General features: G+C 39.6%; 1 protein-coding gene across 1 annotated transcript; it reads left to right on the top strand.

The window, feature by feature from the left end:
* The first annotated feature begins 356 nt into the window (after positions 1-356).
* On the top strand, positions 357-20,994 carry LOC123876109 (calpain-D). The gene is made up of 21 exons (XM_045922245.1): positions 357-692; positions 2,173-2,304; positions 3,208-3,266; positions 3,376-4,633; positions 5,291-5,446; positions 5,874-6,004; positions 6,438-6,564; positions 7,051-7,175; positions 7,824-7,902; positions 8,276-8,418; positions 8,769-8,881; positions 9,794-9,992; positions 10,355-10,554; positions 11,318-11,414; positions 12,083-12,267; positions 12,602-12,858; positions 13,206-13,370; positions 13,689-13,800; positions 14,218-14,490; positions 14,794-14,936; positions 15,681-20,994. The coding sequence occupies exons 1-21, from the start codon at positions 454-456 to the stop codon at positions 15,868-15,870; spliced, it is 4,383 nt and encodes a 1,460-aa protein (XP_045778201.1). The 5' UTR covers positions 357-453; the 3' UTR covers positions 15,871-20,994.
* Positions 20,995-22,728: the final 1,734 nt, after the last annotated feature.

Below are 22,728 nucleotides of genomic sequence, written 5' to 3'. Positions count from 1 at the left end.
TTATTTAATAATTAATTATAAATTAGAAAAATGTAATTTTGTAAACTTCCGTGCAGCGCCACCTATAAAAAGGCTTAATAATAAACTAGCTAAAACTATTAGTGTCAGTTAATAGATGGCGTTGTACGTTATAATGTCTTCAGTGTCTATTATAGATGGCGCTGTATGTCTTTGCAATTTATAAAAGTGGATCAAATATTTTATGAAATAACATCATTCAATCAAATAAAAATTAGTGAAAATAATTGAATTCAAAATATTAATTTAAATATTAATAAAAACTTTTGCAATATCTTGTTTGAACTAAAAATAAACTACAGACTGGCAACACTGACCTGAAAAAAGTTATACACAAACAACATGGTGGATCAGCTGTTTTCATTTTTCGTGAGGCCGAAATTGTTTTTGTAAAAAGACGTATTGTTATGGTCACATAGCCATGTGTGAATTAAAATGGGCTCAATCGCATCTGTGCTGCAATGGCATTGTCAGGCGTGCGGTCAAATCAATCCTACGGAGAGTGTGAAATGTTTGAAATGTGGTATAAAGAGAGTATCTGGTCATGACAGTGAGATTTCAAAACGATATTGCACCGATTCCTCTTCTGAATACGCATCGCGGACTGAAAAGAGTGGCGGAACTACCCCTGGCTCGGAGGCAATCGTCATACCGACAACAAACAATTTCAATAGGTAATATTTCTCGCATTTTATTGACACCTAATTCCATTGTTGCTTATGTCAAAGAGTATCGATTTTTCTCAGTCCATATTTAGGTTATATTCTCATTGTATTTAGTGGTTGCGTGTGTATAATAGAAGTTCATTAACGGCATTGTTGCCTAGTGCCCTTTTTGTGTAGGGGCTTAGTCATTGTTATTATAGAAATGAGGCATTTACCCGCGCTATGACTCTTGGTATGTAATGTCATATAACTATTGACTCTATCGTGTTTAATTTCTTTCGAGATTCGATATTGTTAACAGTTTTGCTTACTTTCAATACAATTTAACCCCTTTCTGAGCCTTATAAAGTGTTTTTCTCATAATATATGCAAGTTTTATACATTTTCATTCTGTTTCTATGTAAGTAATATAGCCTGTACTTGTTTTCAGTATTTTAGGTCAAGTTACACTTGGAATACTGGAGTGTACATTAAAAACAGCTGTTAGGCAGCTTTGAAGTAATATGTTAATCCCTTAATGGCTATAGGCAGACTGTGTGAAATGAATTAATTCAAAATCATAATTTCTATCATTAATATGAATCATATTTAATATATTCCTAGTTCTTTGTTTATAACATGTTTGTTAGTGCATACTTCACACATACTGAACTGACTGAACTGATTGACACAATACTTTTGTAGATTAAAAACAAGTGCCAGACTTAAATGTTATCCTATTGTTTTATCGAAATTGGTCTGCTAGAATCCAAGATATAATGTGAAATGTTAATGCAATCCAAAACTATAAATTAATTCACTTTTAAGTTTTACCTACTAGCATTTCAAGTTCAAACATTCAAGTTCATTCTACTTATTGATTGAAGTTTGTTTGTTTACTTTTGATAAGTTGCCTTAGTAACAAATGTACCTATTTAATCCATACTTACTAGTATTATACTAATCTGTCTGTCTGTCTGCTAGCTTTTGATGTTTGGTACAGATATAGTGAGCATCCCTGAAAAGAAGTAAGAACCTGGGCTACTTTTTGCCACAGGAAATCAAAGAGTTCCCACTGGATTTTTATGAAACCTAAGTCAACGTACATGAACTTGGAGACATCATCTAATTGGTGCCTTCTGGATTTGCATCCTGGAGACAAACATATGATACTCCACTTGGTATAGGTATCTTACATTGAAAATTTAAACACTTTTTTTTTTTGTGATGTAACCACAAATTCATGGTTTTCAGATTTTTTCCTTCACTTGTGCTATAAGAGCTACCTGCCTACCTTTCATGATTTTAGGTCAACGGGAAGTACCCTATAGGTTTTCTTGACAGACACGAAAGTCTGTCCGCCCAGACAGACAGACATAAGTGATCCTATAAGGGTTCCGTTTTTCCTTTTGAGGTACGGAACCTAAAAATTATAGAAATAAAATCTTAACTCTTCCTTTTAGCTTTGCCATAGTAGGGTAATAAAGTAAAGGTTGTTTCACACTGACAGTGGATGGTCGTGCGTGGGCTCCGCGCCGCTGGCGAGCCGCGCGTGGCGCTGCGGTTGCGGCCTGCGCAACGTTTCTGCCTCTTGGCGCTGTGCGGCTTGCGACACGATCGCGCCCCATGCGCCGGTTTACAGGTATAACTCGCGTCACTATACTTGGAAGTACTAAACTATCATCTTCATCATCATAATCAACCCATCACCACCTCACTACTAAGGACAGGTCTCCTTTCAGAATGAGAAGAGTTTGGTTGTCACACTATCACATCACATCACTCTTCACACTATCACACTAGGTATCACACTTCACACTAATATTATAAAGGGGAAAGTTTGTGTGTATGTTTGTTACTCCTTCACGCAAAAACTACTGAACGGATTGGGCTGAAATTTAGAATAGAGATAGATTATATCCTGGATTAGCACATAGGCTGCTTTTTATCCCGGAAAATTAAAGTGTTCCCACGGGATTTTAAAAAACCTACATCCACGCGAACGAAGTCGCGGGCATCAGCTAGTAGTAAATACAATTTAAGGTAAATGATTTCAAATTTATGTATTTTTTTTTCTACTCCAATATGTCCATCTGCGATCGGCCCTCCGGCCATAATCAGATTTGGATTTATGGAGCATCATATCTCGCTCAATTCCAATATATGCCATCTTAAGGCGTTTAGTGTTGGGGTTTACAAGCAATTTCTGTGCCAGTGTGTTAGGATGTTTTTCCAATCTAAGCTTATAGTTTTTGGAATACTTGTTCACTTCCTCTTTGATTGTTGGCATTTCTAGTTATCTGTGGATTTCATCATTTCGTGTAAACCATGGTGCTCCAGAGATATTTCTTAGTACGATATTCTGAAACTGCTGAAGTATCTCTAGGTTGGAATAATTAAATAAATAAAATAAATATGTATTCTTTTATTTGAGGCTATAGCGCAAACAGAGTACACAGGATGAAACACAGCAACCTACAGAAAAAAAAATACAAATAAAACTTAAATACCATTACCGTACTTAAATATCTGTTGTTTTCAACAGATTGTCCGATGACGAGGATCAATCTTCAGGGATGACTGACAAGGATAAGTCTGATCAAGGTTAGTTATACCATACATTTTCCACGTGAAAAAATAATTGTTAAGCTTCAAAAATAATTGTGAAGTTCTGAAAAGTAATTGTATTTAACAATTATTATGTTCTTTCCAGACCACAGTATGATAAGATCCAACACACTAGCGGTCCCATCGTATAAACCTTCGTCAAGTTACTCTGGCGGTCGCCCTCTGAACCTCGACGTTCAGTCCTTACGTTTATCCCCCACGCAGATAACTGATCATGCGCACGGAGTCACTAGATCTCTATCCCATGGCTCAGTTATAAATTCTCAGCACAAATGGTGGAATGTGGAAGAAACCAGAGGGACTATAAATAGGCCCACGAGTCTGCTGGTTTCAGAAAGATACGGGACCTCCTCCTGTACTCCGAGAGAATCATTTTTGAGGAGTCTCCACACAGTGACGAGACGTCCAAAGAAATGTAACGAAAGCAAATCGAATTGGGAGTTGAATTACGTCAAAGAATATCAAAGGGAGCAGAGTAGAGCGTTACATTTGAAGAAATGGGCGTGCAGTAAATGTACTCTAGAGAATTCGGGGATCAGGACCCATTGCGAAGCCTGCTTGTCCCCGAGAATTTCTCCACTATCCCGTATTTCTAATACTAGAGGTCTCAGTGTCACTACCTTGGGTAGACACGAGACGGTGAGTGGGAGAGATGGAGCGACATCATTACCATCGTCTGGTGGTATTATGATCACCGTCCCTGATTGGCCACAGTCCACAAACTTGGGGGATTCCTTCCAAAGGTCAATCAGCGCTCAGAACTCCCCAGAAACTCGGCCGACGTATCGCCGGTCGTTTTCCGAGCAGAATAACGAAAACCGACCAGTCGGCAAAGTTATATCAAGCAGACGCAGTCTTAACGACTACCAACGTTCTTTAGCAAGTTACTGCGGTACTTTAACTAAGCCAGACGAAAGAGTTGATAAAAAAGAGGAATCGACAGAATTGATTGACAAAGAATGCAGTTGGGACACGAATGCTGAAGGCGTCATATATGCACTACCCAATAAGGGGAAGTACAAGGATTTGAACCTCCAATTGCAGGTTAATAATAATGGGACAAGATACTCGTATGTATCGGTTCAGGATACCAAAACTGTGATGAGTAACTCCCAGAATGAAGTACTATATTCCAATGATATCGGAGAAGGTGATTACGCCAGGATCGATGAGTTGTTAGGCGCGGAGAACTGTATATCTCCGATTGGTGAAAGTAACTTAAGGACCTCGCACATCAGTGCGGCGAAAGAGCCGGGCAAAGTGTTTAACATGCTGCCCTCTGTGGGCAAAGTGTCGCATAATCCTCGGGAGCCGTCTAAAGTGCCTTCTATTCAGCAATCCTCGTAAGTTGTTTCTTGATAATTACTCTGTTTTTCGAAAAAGTGCTGTAATCGGCTAATAGTTTGGGTAAAATTTTTTCTTTGTCTGTTATGTGACTGACAAAATGTGCTAGTACAATCAGATTTCTCTACTATTATCTTCTTTAATTAAGGCCTCTGAAAATAAATATCAGGGGTTTCTGAGACAAAAAATTCTATTTACATGTGTTATTCTGTTTTCAAAAATCTAGTCAGATATTTGCGAATCAGTCAAAAAAAAAAGTTTTTTCTCTCATCTGGCTTTACACAGATTAGCCAATGTGAAGTTTGTAGTTATTTACAAGTTAGGGAAAACGATCGGAACCAAAAACCAACCAAAAACTTTATTACTATTATGCATATTGTCCACAGTAGATAAAACTAATATTATCTAGAAAGTAGTGCTTTATTCTCTAATGCTTATATAGTTGGACTTGCACTTTGGCCAATTTGGCAGAACTAAGACAGATCTATAGAGTGTACTTTGACTTTGCTCAGACTAAATACACAGTCAAAACGAGACAGATTTACGACTGGATTTATATCTGAATCATTTTAAGTCTGAACAGAGTCAAAGTACGCTATATATAAATCGCGGTCTTAGTTAAAGAATTTGGCCAATATTTTGAATGGTGTTTGTAGGCGCGAGTCGAGCGGAGCCGCGCGCATGTGGCAGTGCAGCGAGTGCTGGTTCGCGTACAACGCGTGGGGCGCGCGCTGCGACGTGTGCCGGAGCGCTAGGCCTCCGCACGCCGTCACGCTCGCCCCGCCGCCGGAGAGGGAGCAACCGAGGAGCAGGTATTCTTCTTTTTCTTTTATTCTTTCACTTTGTTATCTTATTTCACTTGGTCATCTTCTTTCACTTTGTTATCTTCTTTCCATTCGTCATATCTCCTTTCTCATCCACCTTTCTTTCTCTTTGTTATCTCCCCTTTGTCATCAACTTTCCCTCCTTTCGTTTGGATATTTTGCATGTTTCATAACATTTTTGCCAACTTCTATTTCACTGATTTACCTGTTTCCTTTGCTCTATTTGTGCAGTCGAACCTTTTCAGCATGAAATAACATGAAATTGTATATTTTGGTAATGTTTTTGTGAGGCTTCTTTTCTGCCCATTGATTAAATTCACTTCTGTCACATTTCGCTTTTAAAATCTAATTCTTAGTTACTTTCTTCATAATCTTTAATCTTTTACGAATTTTTTGAGAAATTTGCGTTTTGCAGAAACAACTCCACGTCTGAAGCGAGCGGCCCAAAACCGGAGCTGAATCGCAATGAGCCTCTGAAGAAATTGACGGTACCCATCGCTTCATTGGATCATGACCTCAATAGCGACGAGCTTTTATTTGCTGTTGGTAAGTTCATAAGCTCAATACTTTGCTATAAAAAAGCCTTTGGGTGACCAATCAACATTGACACAAAGTAAGGACGGTATGTTATTACCTAACACAGGTTCGACGAAGCGATCTAGACAGCAATTCGTAGAGGTATCCACGAAGGTAACCGGTAACGAGTGCCCCGGGATCCCTATAGTAATGCCGGGATATTTACCACGAGATCAAAGGCGTTGCACTACTGCGTCTACTTATACTGTGGCATTGAGCTATGCTGTACTGTGCTGTGTTCAGTTAAGCTAACTTTCTGGTTTTCTGTTTTTTTCTACATACTTATACCTACTTTTTCCACGTACCTGAGTTGTCAAAGTGGCATCTGTCAAAATTAGTTTTAGCGAGGTAAGTAATTTTGGAAAATGGAAGTAATCTTGAGTATTTTTTATTTGACTTGTAGACCCAACGCCAACGCCCAACGCGGACGCAATAACTTGGACGTGCGGTCGCTGTACGTTGGTCAACGAGTCCAACGCGACAGCCTGCGCGGCCTGCGCTGGCTCCAGACCTGAGCCGCATACGCATTGGTACGTAAGTTGGACCTGAGCCGCATAGAAACTAAATCAAAATCGGTTCATCACTTTGGAAGCTACAATATCAAAGACAGATACACAGGTACATACGTTAACCTTACAACAACCCCTTCATTTGCATCGGGGGTTAAAATTGCCAAAGCCAATAGTTGATAAGACTTGTTTTTTTTTTTAAACTAAATAAGCTTGCGTTTGACTGCAATCACACCAAACATGGAGATGATGCAGCCTAAGGTGGAGCGCGCCTGCCCAGACGGTGCCTATTCACTCTTCTTATGAAGGTACCAATATTGTGCTAGCGGGTGTATGTACTATCAGTGCGCATCAGAAACGAGGAAGCGAATCTCTTCGTACGGGTCCGTGGGATTTTGACTATGTTTGGCTATGCGCGGTGGTTCGATTGTAAATTGGCGAAGGGGTCAATTGAATTAATTTAATTTCAATATGCTTGGCAATTCTTCAAGTGTTTTCCATCATTAGGTCATGCAGCTCTTGTACGCTACGGAACCCCCTATCAGCAAATCTGTGCCTCGCGTGCAAGACCCCGCCCGTGCCCAAACACGGCGTGCCGAGCTCTTCGGCCGAGCCCAACCATAGCGTCGCAGGTATGTGGGAAAAATACATGGTTAAAATACCATGTATATTTCGTCGACCATGGGTAAAAAACACCAAGCGAGAAAAAATTTATAAACAAAATAGTACTAGCAATTAGCAATCGATATATGTTAGATTCGGACTATATATTAATGACTTAAATTAATCTGCCCTCGGCTTCGGCTCGGGTAGATAAACGTCTCGGATAGAATGGGTTTTATGAGCACATTACACACTTACACTCTACTTTTCACTGTGATTGCCAGGAAAGGAAGCTGATACGCGACAGCGACCCGTGGGTTACCTCACTCTCATACTTCACCTCTTCTGGTCATTACATATGGTGTAGCCATACATCCATAAATCATCCACTGCGCAGGTACAAGGCCAGAGGCTTTTTAATCGGATGCCAAATATGTAGATCTATATATCTCCCACTGCGTAAGATCAAAGTTGAAGAATTTTTGACGTGACACCAACTGTAACTTACATCATCTACCAGGGAGCATACTAGCATGGGAGGCTAGGCTTAGGTACTAAAGAAATTTACATACTTTTATGCAAAAGAGCATAAAAACCAGTTTTAATCCGCTTACATACAGCATAAAGAAGAACTTTACGAGCATAATATGAAGTGAAAAATGGCCTTTTCCGTTCAGTTGGCAGAAGCCCGTCTCGACACACTCCCGCGCCCCGACGCGCGGCGTCAAGGCACAAGACGCCGCCGCCCGAACACAAGTAAGAAACTCTTTAAAAAAACCGGCCAAGTGCGAGTCAGACTCGCGACCGAGGGTTCCGTTCTCGGGGATTTTTTCCTACATTTTGTACGATAAATTTAAAACTATTATGCATAAAAATAAATACAAATCTGTTTTAGAATGCACAGGTAAAGCCCTTTCATATCCCAATTTGGTATAGTTATCTTACTTTGAAAATTGAAAATACTAATTATTATTATTTGTTCATGAACATATTTTAATTTTGTGAGGACATTCTAATAATTCGTTAAAAATATTTAAATACCACCTGCTTTTCTAACTTGAGGCTTATATTATATTTCTTATAATATAACGTATAACATGTTGTAATTATCATCTTGAATGGTCCACAGAGCAGACACGTCAGAATGGCCGTGCTCGGAATGTACGTTCGTAAACGCTGGCACGGCGCTGGCGTGTGACATGTGCCAGTCGCCCAAAACCAGACTGCTGCCAGCCGCGCCAGACCAGCCCAGCCTGGACGACGACGATTCACGTGAGTAGACCCCACCCCACGCCACCACACAACTTTAAACCATCCCACGCCACCCCACACCTCTCCACTTTAACCACCCCACGCCACCACACTATTAACCATCCCACGCCATTATCATTAAATTTAAAAAAGTCGGGATTAAAATATTAAGTTCTACAGATTATGTAAGCACAGTATAAAATAATAGTAAAGGTTAAAATGTTAACATAATAAAAGTCCAAATAAGTCATATTATAGGGATTCTTACGTTAATTTTGAGGTATTTTTTGCATATTTCGAGATTTATTCCTTTGTACCCAAGAGGTATTTTTTTGGAAAATAAAATAAAAACTGAACCATTTGTTCAACAGCGGAAGGTTCTGACGGCGAGAGACAAGAGAGTACTCCGATGGAAATACTGCGGCTCAGAGAAGAGAGCCATGCGTGGACGCAGTGGCAAGAAGTTTTGGCTCAATGTGCAGCGGTGAGTTTTTTTTACTTTTGACAGAATTTCCTTATCTAAATATATAAAAGGACGAGTTGACTGGCTGATTGACTGACTGACTAAGTGATCAATCAATGCACAGGGCAAACTACTAGACCGATAGCTGTTTGGCATGCAGATAACTGTAATGTCGTAGATAGCAAAATAATTTGTTTTTATGCCAGCAATTTGCTTATTGCTTCAAAGGCTGCCTGAAAAATAAAAGCAAAACTAATAGTTTGACCTTATGCGATGCCACTTGGGGCGCCAGCCAGGTAACCTCCCAGTGTGCCTGGATGCTGCTGGTCCCTTTTGGATGCGTCCGAGGGGAAGAGCAGTGTTCGGGCCGGTGCGCCCCGGTAACATGGCTAATAATTTCTCTTCGGAGATATTGTTGGCTATGGCTAATCACCTGGCAGGGGGGGAGGTTTCTCCGCGTGTCCCTCTGACTAGCAGAGGGCACAGTGGATGAAGCGGAGGATGGGACGCGGGCGACGTGCGCGTCCCAAGGTCGGGGGACGCACTTCGTTGGTGCGTCGCGGAGGTGCGTCGATGGGGACCGAGCAGGTCCCCGGTGGAGGGTCTGCCTTGGCAGACGTCGCTGGCTGGGTCGCGGTTGTTTGCTTCGGCCGTTCCCGTGACCCAGTCGCCAGGCGACGCGCAGTAGCGCCGCTGGGGTTTAGTGGGTATTCCGGTCGCCTCTCGGCCGGCGAGTCCCACATACCCTCCCTCCGGGGGGGATGCGTAAATGCATTCCCCAGCGTCAACAAAAAAAAAAAAAAAAAATGCGATGCCACTTGAGCGATGTCATTTTGATCGTGATCTGTCATCTATAACTTCTATTCTATATCAATGACTAGGCCATAACAGCGTAAAATCCTGAATATGACCAGGTATATTCTATCGTTTCAGACGGGAGAAATGTACGTAGACGAGTCATTTCCTGCCGCGCCCCGCTCGCTGTACTACAGCGGCTCTGGAGAGGCGGGCGGGGCGGGGGGCGCGGGCGCGGCCGCCAGGTGGCTTCGGCCGCAACACATCCACGTAGACGCTGACCCCAGGCTACCCTGGGTCGTGTTCCGGGACCCACGACCTTCGGACATATCGCAAGGTGATTTAGAATTTACACACACAAAAGTTGAAAAAGTAGATAAACTACTACTCTATTAGAGAACCTATGTTTTCAAAAATATTCAATTTGAAAACTTCCGTTTGTGATTGGTTAGTCACTCAAAATGGTTAACGCCCACTGACTATTTGTCTTTGTCATACGTTGCATGGGACTATGTAATGGAGAGAGACCTGTATTAATTTCACTCTGTGGATAGCACTAGGATATTATTTTATAGAATATTATAAATTACGTCATATTTCATAATATGACTACCATAGTTTTAGCATACTATGAGGACAGCTGCTTTCCCCTTTGTCTTGGAACTCCTGTAAAGTGAAAAACTATAACGTCTTCTCCAGGTGTTCTGGGCAACTGCTGGCTGCTATCAGCCCTGGCTGTACTGGCTGAACGCTCAGCGCTGGTCAGGAGTGTGGTGGTGAGGGCTGAGCCGGCTCGAGGCGCGTACCAGCTGCGACTGTGCAAAGACGGCCGCTGGCTGACTGTGACCCTGGACGATCTGTTACCTTGCAACCGGAAGGGGCACCTGGTCTATTCTCAGGTGAGGAAACAGGGTATTTTGCCCCAAGAGTTCTACGAATAATCATGACCAATACTCCCGTTTCCCCTCCAATAAAGCGTAAAGCTTGTGCCAAGAGTGGGTACGACAATAGTGCAACGGGTGGGGTTTGAACCGCCGACCTTTCGGAATTCAGTCCGCTCCTCAACCGTTGAGCTATCGAGGCTCTAGAATGCCAGAGAATTCCAGGAATCCAGCCCTCAAATCTGATATACCAAGTAATGTTTGTCACGCGCTTGCAAAATGTGGAACAAACTTTCTAGTGAGGAGCTGAATACCAGGGTATTCTACTATTACAAGAAGAACACCAGGAAGAATACACATACCTAGCTAGTATACTGAGTAATTTCTGCCATTCTCTTAAAAAGTTGGTACCAGTTCTCAACTGCGGTAGTTTTTAAAACGTATAACCAAGTCATTCTTGCCAAACACTTGCAAAAGGCACCAGATTTTAATCATGGTGGTTCTTCAAAAGGGTGGTATTCAAGAGGATAAGCAAACTCCTCAAAATCCTGCTCCTCTGTTGCTCTGGTACTGCAGATATTGGCATATAGTGGTAATCTTTTGACATTAGGTGACCAGCTTATTTGCTTGTGTAGGAAAGCCTTGTCTTGCTCTCATTACCTGGTAATTATTTATACCAGGTATTTTGTCATAGGGACAAGCAATTATAGAACTGCCTTTCTTTCATTGTGATATTTTTTTTCAAATTAGGATGGATAAATAAGTAATACTTTGTTTTCAGGCTAAAAGGAAACAGTTATGGGTGCCCTTAATAGAAAAAGCGGTGGCGAAATTACATGGATGCTACGAAGCCCTGGTTTCTGGAAGAGCTATTGAAGGTAGGCAGTAAATATTGAAAAATTTATGTCTCCACGTAGCTCCGACCTCAACTGATGGTATTTTTTGATGCAATCTATTGGAATCTAAATGTATAACTGGAAAGGGTGACTGACTGCCCTAACAGATCTATGAACGAACAACTCAAGCTACTGGACTGATCGGAGTGAAATATGGCATGCAGACTGCTATTATGACAGACAACTGAAAAGAAGAATCAAGAAATTTTTGAAAATTCAACCCTTTAGGAGGTAAAATAGGGGTTAAAAATGTGTAGTCCTAGCGGATGAAGTTGCGGGCATAATTTATTATTTGTACCAAAAATTAATAAAAGTGTAGAGACAAAAGATAAAAAAGTGGACAGGGAAGTACTTATCTCTAAGAGATCTTTACCAGTGTCCCTTGGCAGTGGGAGAAGTTGTAAAAGAAGAAGCATAAACTCAAAAAAAACTCAAAATCATTTATTCAAAGTAGGTACTATTGAACACCTTTTGATAGTCAGAATTGTTAGGTTAGAGGATGATATAGGTACAACAAAAATAGATACAGAAAAACGTTTTCTTCTTGGCACAATTTTTTTTTAGCTGGTGATAAATCAGATCACTGTACTAAAATTCCACTCATAAGGTTGGTATGCCAACCTCCAGGTCTATTGTCTTCCTACCTCCAGGTCTTTGTACCCTGACGGGAGCTCCCTGCGAATCAGTATCCCTCCAAGCCGGGGGAGCCGGAGGTGGTACGGGGGGCGGAGCGCCCTTGGAACAGTTAGACCGGGACCTGGTGTGGGCTCAACTGTTGTCTTCGAGACAGGCGTGCTTTCTGATGGGGGCCAGCTGTGGAGGTGGTAATATGAAGGTGAGATAATCGTTGGTTTCTTAAGGCTGGTGGTTCAGGGACCCTACAGTGGACTAGGATGTGGCGTGGGTCCAACTCTTGTCTTCGAACCATCCTGATGAGGGCTTGCTATGGTGTTATAGGTAATACATATGAAGGTGAAATAATTAAGTTCTGGGGTGTTATCGGTGATGAAACTTGCTTTTTAAATGGAGACTAGTTTCCATTGCTTTTGAATCCTTTTTTTTTCCTATGCCCTGAATCTACGATTTTTTCCAAAATCCCCTTTTTACCAGTTGTCTATGTTTTGTCTTAATATGAACATGATCCAGTTATAATTTTTTATGGGTTGAAGGTGGATGAAGAGGAGTACCAGCGTCTAGGGCTGCGGCCGCGGCACGCCTACTCCGTCCTAGATGTAGTGGAGGTTGCGGGCTACAGCCCTCCTCTACGGCTTCTACGCCTGCGGAACCCCTGGGGCCACTACACGTGGCGCGGCGCCTGGGCCGCCAACTGCCCGCGCTGGACGGAGGCTCTGAGGAGGTCCCTCCCAGCCACCAGTGCGGATAGGGACCAGGGGGTGTTCTGGATCAGCTTCGATGATGTGCTCAAGTGAGTATAGCCAAGCTTCACCTTAAGGTTGGGGCCAATAGGCCAGCAATTTGCAGAACAGCTTTTCCAAATTTTCGAAATCATTCTTCTGTACCGTTTTTGTTCTAAACTCAAAACTCAAACTCAAAATCATTTATTCAAAGTAGGTACAACCCCACACCTTTTGATGGTCGGAATTGTTCGATTTGTAAGATGATATGGTGGTAAATAATAATAATTAATTAGGTAGACTTAAAACTAAAGCTACGGGGGTTCCAAACGCATCCAAGTCTGAGAAGAGTCCACAACAAACTCGGCCGAGTATAAAACATACGATCTGGAATTACTTTTGTTGAAAATGTTTCCAGATATTTCGACTGTATAGACATCTGCAAAGTGCGCGTGGGCTGGCACGAGGTCCGCCTGGCCGGGATACTGCCGCCCATGTCGTCCACGCGGCATCTAACCTGTCTCCTCCTCACTGCCACGCAACCCACTGAAGTGGACTTCACTCTATTCCAAGAGGGACAGAGGTGAGAAATCCCTATATCACCATTGGCTAAGGTTGTCATTGGTCTCCCAACTCAAGCCAACGTATGCCAACATTGACCAACGCTGAGGGGGTCATATTTTGACTTCAAAGCCATCACTTGTAGTAGGTAATTTAATAAAATATAATATTATGTAGGTAGGCTTGTCAGTTATGAATAAAGACAGTCGCCATCAAATAGTGGTTTGATTTGGACCCATGTACATGTATTACATGGTGTCAGGTGTGGGGTGCGAACCCACGCTCCCTCTCGGGAACCAGAGACCTGTAATAATACCACTGTAAATCATTATCTTTTCAGAAACTCGGCAAAAAGTCAGAGATCCCAACTGGATCTCTGTGTAGTTGTGTTCAGGACTAAATCTGGCCCAAGTGCTCAAGTTGGCAAACTGGTTGCACACAGTAAAAGACAGGTGAGAAAAAATTCATTTCATTATTTTTTATTCAGATACAAGGTAGCCCTCAAGGCAACTCAAGCTCACCTGGTGGTAAGTGGGCTTTGCCAGTAGGGTGGTAGCTAGCCACGGCTGAAGCCTCCCACCAAACCAGACCAGACCAGATTTAGAAATTATAAAATTTCAAACTCCTGCTGGGAATCGAACCCGGGACCTCCCTCTAATAAGACCACAGCGCTAACCACTGTGCCAGGGGGCATAGAATGAAAAAAAAATCTTGTAAACAAATAAAGTGTCGTTAAATTGTTATCTTTATTGTCGTTTTGGTAAAATCTGCATGCCAAATTTCAAACCGATCCGTCCAGTAGTTTGAGCTATGCATTGATAGATCATAGTTATCTTTTCTTATTATATATTTACATAAATCTCTTTCAGGTGCGAGGATTTGTCGGATGCCACAAAATGCTAGAAAAAGGCTTCTACCTGGTTGTTTGCCTGGCCTTCAACCATTGGCACACTGGTCTAGAGTTGGCCGATAGTTCCGCTTGGCCACGCCACGTGTTGGCCGCACATTCGTCCAAACCCCTGGCCGTGGAGAGACCCTCACTTCACCCCCATATCTTAGCGGATGCCATCATTGGCTTAACCTTGGCCAGGGGGCAGAGGCATGAGGGAAGACAGGGGATGACTGCCTATTACTTGACTAAGGTAAGGATATTCCATGATTTTTCTCATCTTGGCCAAAGGTCTGATGATATCTTAGCAGCTAAATATTTTAACCATTGGAATTTTTTAAAACCTCTGGTCTTAGAAAGACCTTCACTCCGAATGCTTGGACACACCTTCTTAACTGGACCGAACTTGGTCGAAGATTTGGTCAAGTCAGTCAGCTCTGTTATCCTAGCTGTCAAAAATCTTCCATTATTGACCATTATTGTCCTGATATTAATTTTAGAAAAGTTTCTCAAAAAAATTTCAGTTGACATAAAAATTGTTTTTTTTCGTTTGCAGGGCTGGGCAGGTTTGGTAGTTATGGTTGAGAACAGACACACAGACAAATGGATCCATGTTAAGTGCGACTGCCAAGAGAGTTACAACGTCGTTTCCACCAGGGGAGAGCTCAAGACTATTGACTCTGTACCCCCTTTACATCGGTAAGTGTCATAGTTGGTTTTTAAAAGATTATTAGCCATGGTAATCATGACTAATATTTCCCCTCCAACTAAGCGTAAAGCTTGTGCTAGGAGTAGATACGATAATAGTGCAACGGGTGGGGTTTCAACCGCCGACCTTTCGGAATTCAATCCGTTCCTCAACCGTTGAGCTATTGAGGCTCGAATTTAAAAGATTTGCCCCTTTTAGTAGATCTGCCATGCCCATTATATTATTACATATCAAAGACAATTTTAGTTTTGGCAGTTGTTTATAAAAATAAGGATATCTATGGTAAAAAACGGCAAAAATCATTGTGCATCGGTGTAACACGCATTTTGAAGTCGTAGGTACGCAAGGCGTTTGTTTTAATTTAATGTATGGTGTCGTACGCCTGAAAACGGTAGGGTTCTAACTTGCTTTATTACCGTATTTTTTAACCCCCGACCCAAAAAGAGGGGTGTTATAAGTTTGACATGTGTCTGTGTATCTGTGTATCTGTCTGTGGCATCGTAGCTCCTAAACTAATGAACCGATTTTAATTGAGTTTTTTTTGTTTGAAAGGTGGCTTGATCAAGAGTGAGAGAAAATCGGTTCAGCCGTTTGAAAGTTATCAGCTCTTTTCTAGTTACTGTAACCTTCACTTGTCGGGGGTAGTATAAATTTTCAATTTACACTTGTGTTCTTATCTCTATGGGGCAGGGAGTTTTTTTAGTTAATTTAACAATATATCATGTTTGTTACAGCCAAGTAATAATAGTGCTTACGCAACTAGAAGGCAGCGGGGGTTTCTCAATAGCGCACAGATTAACGCACCGACTGGCGGCCGGAGCTCGTCTGCAGGACTGGGCGCCCAGACCTGACGACGCCCCGCGGCATCGCCCGCCGCTCGCACGCAGGCTTAGCGGCTTACACGCACCCAGACTCATCACATAGGACATCTGGGCCCATAACCTGAGGGGACTCATGATTCATCACAGAGGAATCATCAACTGATAATATCTGGGCCCATAACCTATGTGAACTTCGGACTTATAAACTAATATGTCAGACTTGCTGCTTTTCCGCTGGTTTAGTTGCCTGCACGCTCCCAGACTCATCACATAGAACATCTGGGCCCATAAGCTGAGAGGACTTTTGACTGGTCACAGAGGAATCATTAACTAATAATGTCAGGACGACCGTTTGTATGCAGTCTTGGTCGTCTAGGATATCTGGGCCCATAAGCTGAGAGGACTCATCACTCATCACAGAAGAATCATCAACTGATAGTATCTGGGCCCTTGCTGCGAGGTTTTTCGAATGCGAAAATGTGCGTATTGATTTCATATATGCGTTATTGAAGTAGACTTTAACAAGCCTTTATGTAAAGGGAAATAATTTTGATTAACTACTGTTCTATTACCCGTGTACTGATTACTTAATTGATTACCCGTGATTAATTCCAATGATTACCATTTATACCCTTTACTATTCCCAGTAATTATACTTTTTTGTATTACTATAACTATTTATCATCCCATATTCAAACAAATAAACTATTTCATTTCAATGATTACCGTTTGTACCTATGATTACCGTTGCTAGCTTCGATTACCATACACACCCATGATTACTGAAAAATGTTACTGGATTGATAAATTAAAATAAAACTCGTGTAGTTCGTTTGAATTTTACAGAAAGATTTTCTAGCGTAATAGAATTTGAGATATTACGACGGAAGAGTACTGTTTGTACTTCAAATCTTATTGCAAGACCTGAGATCCTAGTATAACTTTTCAAGTTTACTAATGGATCAAGTGTGTTGAAGTCAATCTTTGATTAAGTGAGGACGTTCAAATATGTTCTGATGTCAAGTTTTTTTAAACTGACAACTTGAGTGCATAACTCTTTCGAGATCTGTGTTTCTTAACAACTGTAATTTGGGTATCTTGAAAAGTGAATAGGTATCTTCTAAGAAAAATTTGTCCCATCTTAGGCCATATCATCACTTCTCATCAGGTGTGCTCGTGGTTAAGCGTATAATGGACCTACTTAAAATCATTTACGCAAGCAAGTTCTGTACTTGCATAGACCGTAATTGTATTTTTGAACTATAAATAAAATAAGATGATGCATATAGAAATCACCGTGGGTTATTTTTCGAGGAGAACTAGTCATAAGCACATCCCTACTTCTAGTTTTTTAAGACATCATTAAGTAATTTAATGTATAAATACTTATAATAGGTGATAATATCATCAATTTTACTGTGTAATGAAAAAAATAGATCTTTAATACGTAGGTAGTGGCGTTCATGATCGGATTATTTTCGTTAGGGAAAATATTAAACCTGGTTGCTGCTTCCATAATAAATAGAACAAAGTCCAAGTATTCGCAAGTCCGCTGTTAAGAACTTTGGATATGTATACTGAACAATGAAACAATTATGATTTTGTGAAATTGTTGATTTTACTGGCTTCCCCAGCCCAAACAGTACTTGTACGGAGCGAAGACGTAATCAGCAAACCAATCAGGTTTATCAATGATTAATCTGATCAATCAATAATCTGATTGGATTGCTAAACACATATTCGCTTCAGTTGACGGACACTCTTATAAACTTAACGGCCAGTTCTTAATTTTATATAGAAGCAGCACGCAGGCGAATCGTAAGCTTAAAAATGACGAAAACCCATCTATGAATTAAAAAGAAAGAAAGTTTGCCGTCATCTAAACAAAAACGCGCTTATGAAGCGACTGTTAAAAGTGATTCGAATCATCTTAAACTTAATTATAGGATCGTTTCGTTATCGGATGTAAGCTGTAATTATATTTGGGTTTAATTTAAATATAGATGTTAATTTTTTTGAGAGCAGGACATGACAATGACAAAGGCTTTAATTTTAAAGCTGCAGACACACTATGGATTGTGGTCTGTTGTAACGCGACAAAAGAACCATGAATTTTTTATGAAGACGTGGACAGTAATTTATCGTTCGCTGACGCTTCAGACGCAGTCAAGATAATGCTCGTCCACCTGGTGCAATATTGTGTTGCAACATACTACGACAAAATAATATGTCTACGACAAAATAATAACTTAACTTTTCTTATTTTAGAGATTTTGTTTAAAATAAATAGATATATCAAAGTAATAATGACATTCGAGCATTTTTATTTGTATTATTTTTAAAATCTAAAACATGAAGATTAAGTTTGCGCTTTCATCTGTTCGTTCGTTACTATGCGTTTGCGCATAGTTGAATCGATTAAGTTGACATTTTGTATAGTTATTGTTGAGACTTGCGTGAAGATTGTTGACATACGAGTAGTATCATCAACGTACCGTGTGGTGTGCGAGTTGAATTGCAACGCATGCTGAGCATTAGCTAGTTACAAATAAAATTGATATACATAATTTATTTACGTTGGAAATGATTTTATTTTGTGATATATTGTTCTACTTTATTTAAAAAAATGTATTCTTGTAATTCTTCAATCTCTTCAATTTTTTAACTTTCGTGATCTGATGTATACTTTTTAGTTGAATTTCGAACGAATCAGTGATTGAAAATCCTTCGAATAATATTTTGAAATAAATCGATTTATTTTAATTTAATTGAAATTGAGCCAAACAAATGCACATAATTGTTATGTTTATATTTTTGATAGATACTCGAGAAAATGCATTTTATTATTTATATCAATTAGCAACAAATTTTGCTCATAAAAATGCGATTTTATTCTGTTTGCGTAAGATTATAGTGCGATGGAATCCTACACTTAAATATTTACTTAACAATGCTTTATTTAAAGACATTTTCTATATCAATACCATATTTTATGGAGATCAGCGATCTATCCATTCCAATACTCATAATTTTTATCGATTGACTGTTAAAAATTGTATTTTTATACATTATTTTAGTGATACAAAATACTTGCCATTATTTTTTATTATTATTGTACTAATACTATATTTTAAAGTTGATAGTATTGCTTTAAATTGAAAGTTATTTTTGTTTTAAGGTGTATGGTTGGTATGCCTTGAGCCGTACAATGCAACTCCAAAAGCTGTTTAAAATAATTTTATTCTATTTAAAGTTAAAGCTTACAAAAGTTGTCAAGCCAGCACGCGGTCCTACGCGGCAAATATACATATACACCAAGTGGAGTTAGGTTCGCCAAATACGTTGGATAAACTAGGCTCTTTAAATGTGCAATATTTTAACTGATTCATTATTTTTTCTCGAATCTTTTATTTTCACTCGAACGATGGCACAAGAATGGCACATTTATAATTTTTATTTAACGAAAAACCTTTCATTATAGAATGTAATAGCTATAGAATTATAGATATTAGACAGAGTATGTGCGGCACAAAAGTTTGGGTACACTAAGAAAATAAGAGGTATATTTTGACAAATCTTTCCAAATAGTTTGACAAAAAACGTGTTTGATTCACGGTCTACGGAGCCCTAAGCATCGTTACTGAAGATGACTTGAGCCTTGATGAAACCATCATGTAACTAGATTTGGTTTGAATCTGTCAACTTTAATCTGGGCAGTTAAATGGAAAATGTGCAAAGCTAAACTTTGATAGATTAACATCAAATCTAGTGAAGCATTTTCATACTAAAAGAAATACACTCAAGTCGATGTCTAGCAGGCTTACTTACAAAAGTTTATAAATTTAAGACAAGCTATTTTGTATCTTATTGTTGTGCATATAAAGTCACTTGTAGTTTGTGTCGCACAGACGTTAGTTGTAAATTTTTCATCGGCACCTGTAAAAAAAATCCTAATTCACGAGGTCATAAAAATCATAATTGTAGCACGAGTGTGTAGTAAATAATGGTTAATAAGTAATTTGTACACAAACAATAAGCTTTTATAAGAAAAAGTGTTGATCGTTTTTTGGGAAGTTGTTTTTTCTCACGGTTTAATGTTAAGGGTTATTTTTATGTGTAATGTGCCATAATCGAGGTCTAGAGGCTATTTAGTTGCGCAACAGTTGCGCTACTATGTAAGCGACTTTTAGTTGACGTTTTTGATATACTAAATATTATCCTAGCGGGCCTCCTAGATTTGTTTTGTTTCTTGCTTCTTGTATATTTCAACATTGTATGAAATAGTAATAATATAATATTATATCTATACCACATAGTGCGCTAATTTGTATACGAATATTATACACCTAGGACTTGAGGTATATCTTAAAATAAAAAAATGAGCTAGTTTGACAAATTGAATAAAAAATATTGCAAAGTTAAGTAAAATATTGACACCTCAAGGTCTCCGGTGTATGAAACACCTTATATAATTAATTCATTATAGGTATTATCTATTATTTATAATAGTATTTTTATCGCCGGGTAAATACTGGTTTTAATTCTTATTAATCTGTACTGAAGCAAGAAGCAAACGCTTAACGAATTTTGATATCACATTTTTTATTTATTGACTATCTACTTGAATCGTAGTGAACTCAGAGTAAAGATTAAGCTATAGAGCACGTTCTTTTTTCAATATATTTTATTCCATTTTCGTGACAATTTTTATTGGGAACATACTGAACCTCACTAAATTTCTGCACTGGAAATCAAATCCTAATATTTCTTATGAGCAGAAATACATTAAATACATCCAACAAAGTTGGGTATTTTTTTTGTGGTTGTATAAAATCTGTTCGAAACATAATGACCGTTCAAGTATATTTTTATCGCCATGATACCGTTTCTCCTTGTAATATTACCAGTGATTACTGTTTACCACTTTGTTTACAGTGCGTCCCTAGGATTACCGGTTACACAATTGATTACCGTCGATACCCGTGATTACTGTTTATACCCATGATTACCAGCGATACCCATAGTTACTGTTTATACCCATGATTACCGTTGATGCCCGTGATTACCGTTAAATCCGTGATTACTGGTAGCTGCTCTATGTCGTATGTTTACTCTGAGGTAGTGAGGTTGTTTTGTAGCAAAAAGACGCTTATTTTACGTGTTAGCGGATACGTGAATGCATGTTATATTACTTAAACAATAAGGGAATAAAATTATTTAAATTTGATTGACCTGTATTTTATTATTCACTCTACTTTACCCTATTACTAATATTGTAAATGCAAAAGTGTTTGCTTGTTGGTTTGTTCTTCAATCCCAACGGAGCAATGGGCCAACGTGATTTTTGTTATGGATATAGCTATAAGCTAAAAACCTGGAGGCTACATTTTATTAGAGTTCCCACGGGATTTTTAACACACCTAAATCCACGAGGATGAAGTCGCGGGCAGCATCTAGTGTACCGAACGTGGTAGATATCTTGACATCATACATAAGTGACACATGCTGTCTTAGGGCCGGCGCACATATGGCGGAGCGCAGAGCAGAGCATGCTCGCGAAGTTTTCTAATCGCGTGACACATTACGGGAATTTGTACCAGAGAATGCGCGAGTATCTGCACGGATGCACAACTGATTTTAGATATTATTTCAATGAGGACAATGCCGACAATACTTTGACTGTGAAAAGTGCTCTGTGCTGCGCTCCGCCATATGTGCGCCGGCCCTTACAAAAAATAAATTCGATTAATTTCTTTCTAGCGGCCTAAGGCCTCATTCGCACGAGAGCTTTTTTAACGTCCGTTAAAAAAGTGTTCAAATAGAACAAAAATGCATTCCCAAGTATCTGTCACACGTCAACGTTTTTTAACGCGCACTTTGTATTTTCAACGCCGGGTTTTAATGCAACGCTTTTTTAACGCTCGTGCGAATTAGGGCTAACTGGTACAGTGGTGAGTTTCCCAGGTTCAATTCCTAGCAGGGGCAATTTACTACTCTACCACCCATTTTGTAAAAGTTAAAATAAAATATTTCTATCTATTTAAACTAATGAGCACGGCGCTTTCGCTCAAAATAAGATTGATATTAGCTGATACTTAGTTCACCACATATACATATAAGTACCTAAATCAAAATATTTTTATTCAATGAAAATTTTACAAGTAATTTTGAGTCGTCAAATGTGAACCACTGGTTCGGAATGCCTTTCCTACTGAGAAGAATCGGCAAGAAACTCGGCGGTTGCCCTTTTTAAAGATTTTATATGCAATAAAATTCTTACCGGTAACATTTAAAATGACTGACTTGCTATGAATTCTCCTTCGTAAAGGGTAAGGTCAATACCTTACAGTGACGTCACGGCCTTGTTCTACAAGGCGGTACAATTTCCCTCGCGAAATGAAATTTGCATCTCATGATGAGCTACAGAGTTTAACTGGCATTGTCTACGGGCGCCTAGAGTTTCTGGATGTGACAATATGGGTGATGACTACTAATCTAAAGAATACCCGGCTGAGTTTGTTGTGGGCTCTTCTCAGAACTGGGCGCGTTTGGAACCCTCGTAGCTTTAGTTTTAAGTTTACGTAATTCATTGTCACCACTTACAAATCTAACAATTCTGACCATCAAGAGAAGTACGTACAAACAGTACCTACCTACCTAGTAAATGATTTGAGTTTTGAGTTTTAATCAATGCGACTTTTTATTAGAGCTTGTATGAAATTCACAGGTGTGACGTCATAAACGTTTGACGTAATTTGATGTAAGTATCTACTTTTTTGTTAAATCGATAATATAAAATGGTTAGCAAACTTAAAACTAGCAGCGGACGTGGGTTTTACGAATTGTGGAAAACCTTCTATTTAATAGTTCATAAGAAATAATAATTTATTTTTGACATAGTCGTCATCCCAATTTTCCTCGCCAACCGAAAGACGTTGACGACTGCTTGGATTACAGATTC

The sequence above is a fragment of the Maniola jurtina genome, chromosome 21, assembly GCF_905333055.1.
Source record: "Maniola jurtina chromosome 21, ilManJurt1.1, whole genome shotgun sequence".
NCBI classification, from domain to species: Eukaryota; Metazoa; Arthropoda; class Insecta; order Lepidoptera; family Nymphalidae; genus Maniola; species Maniola jurtina.
The sequence above is the reverse complement of the archived record's forward strand: the minus strand, read 5'-3'. Positions and strand labels throughout refer to the sequence as shown.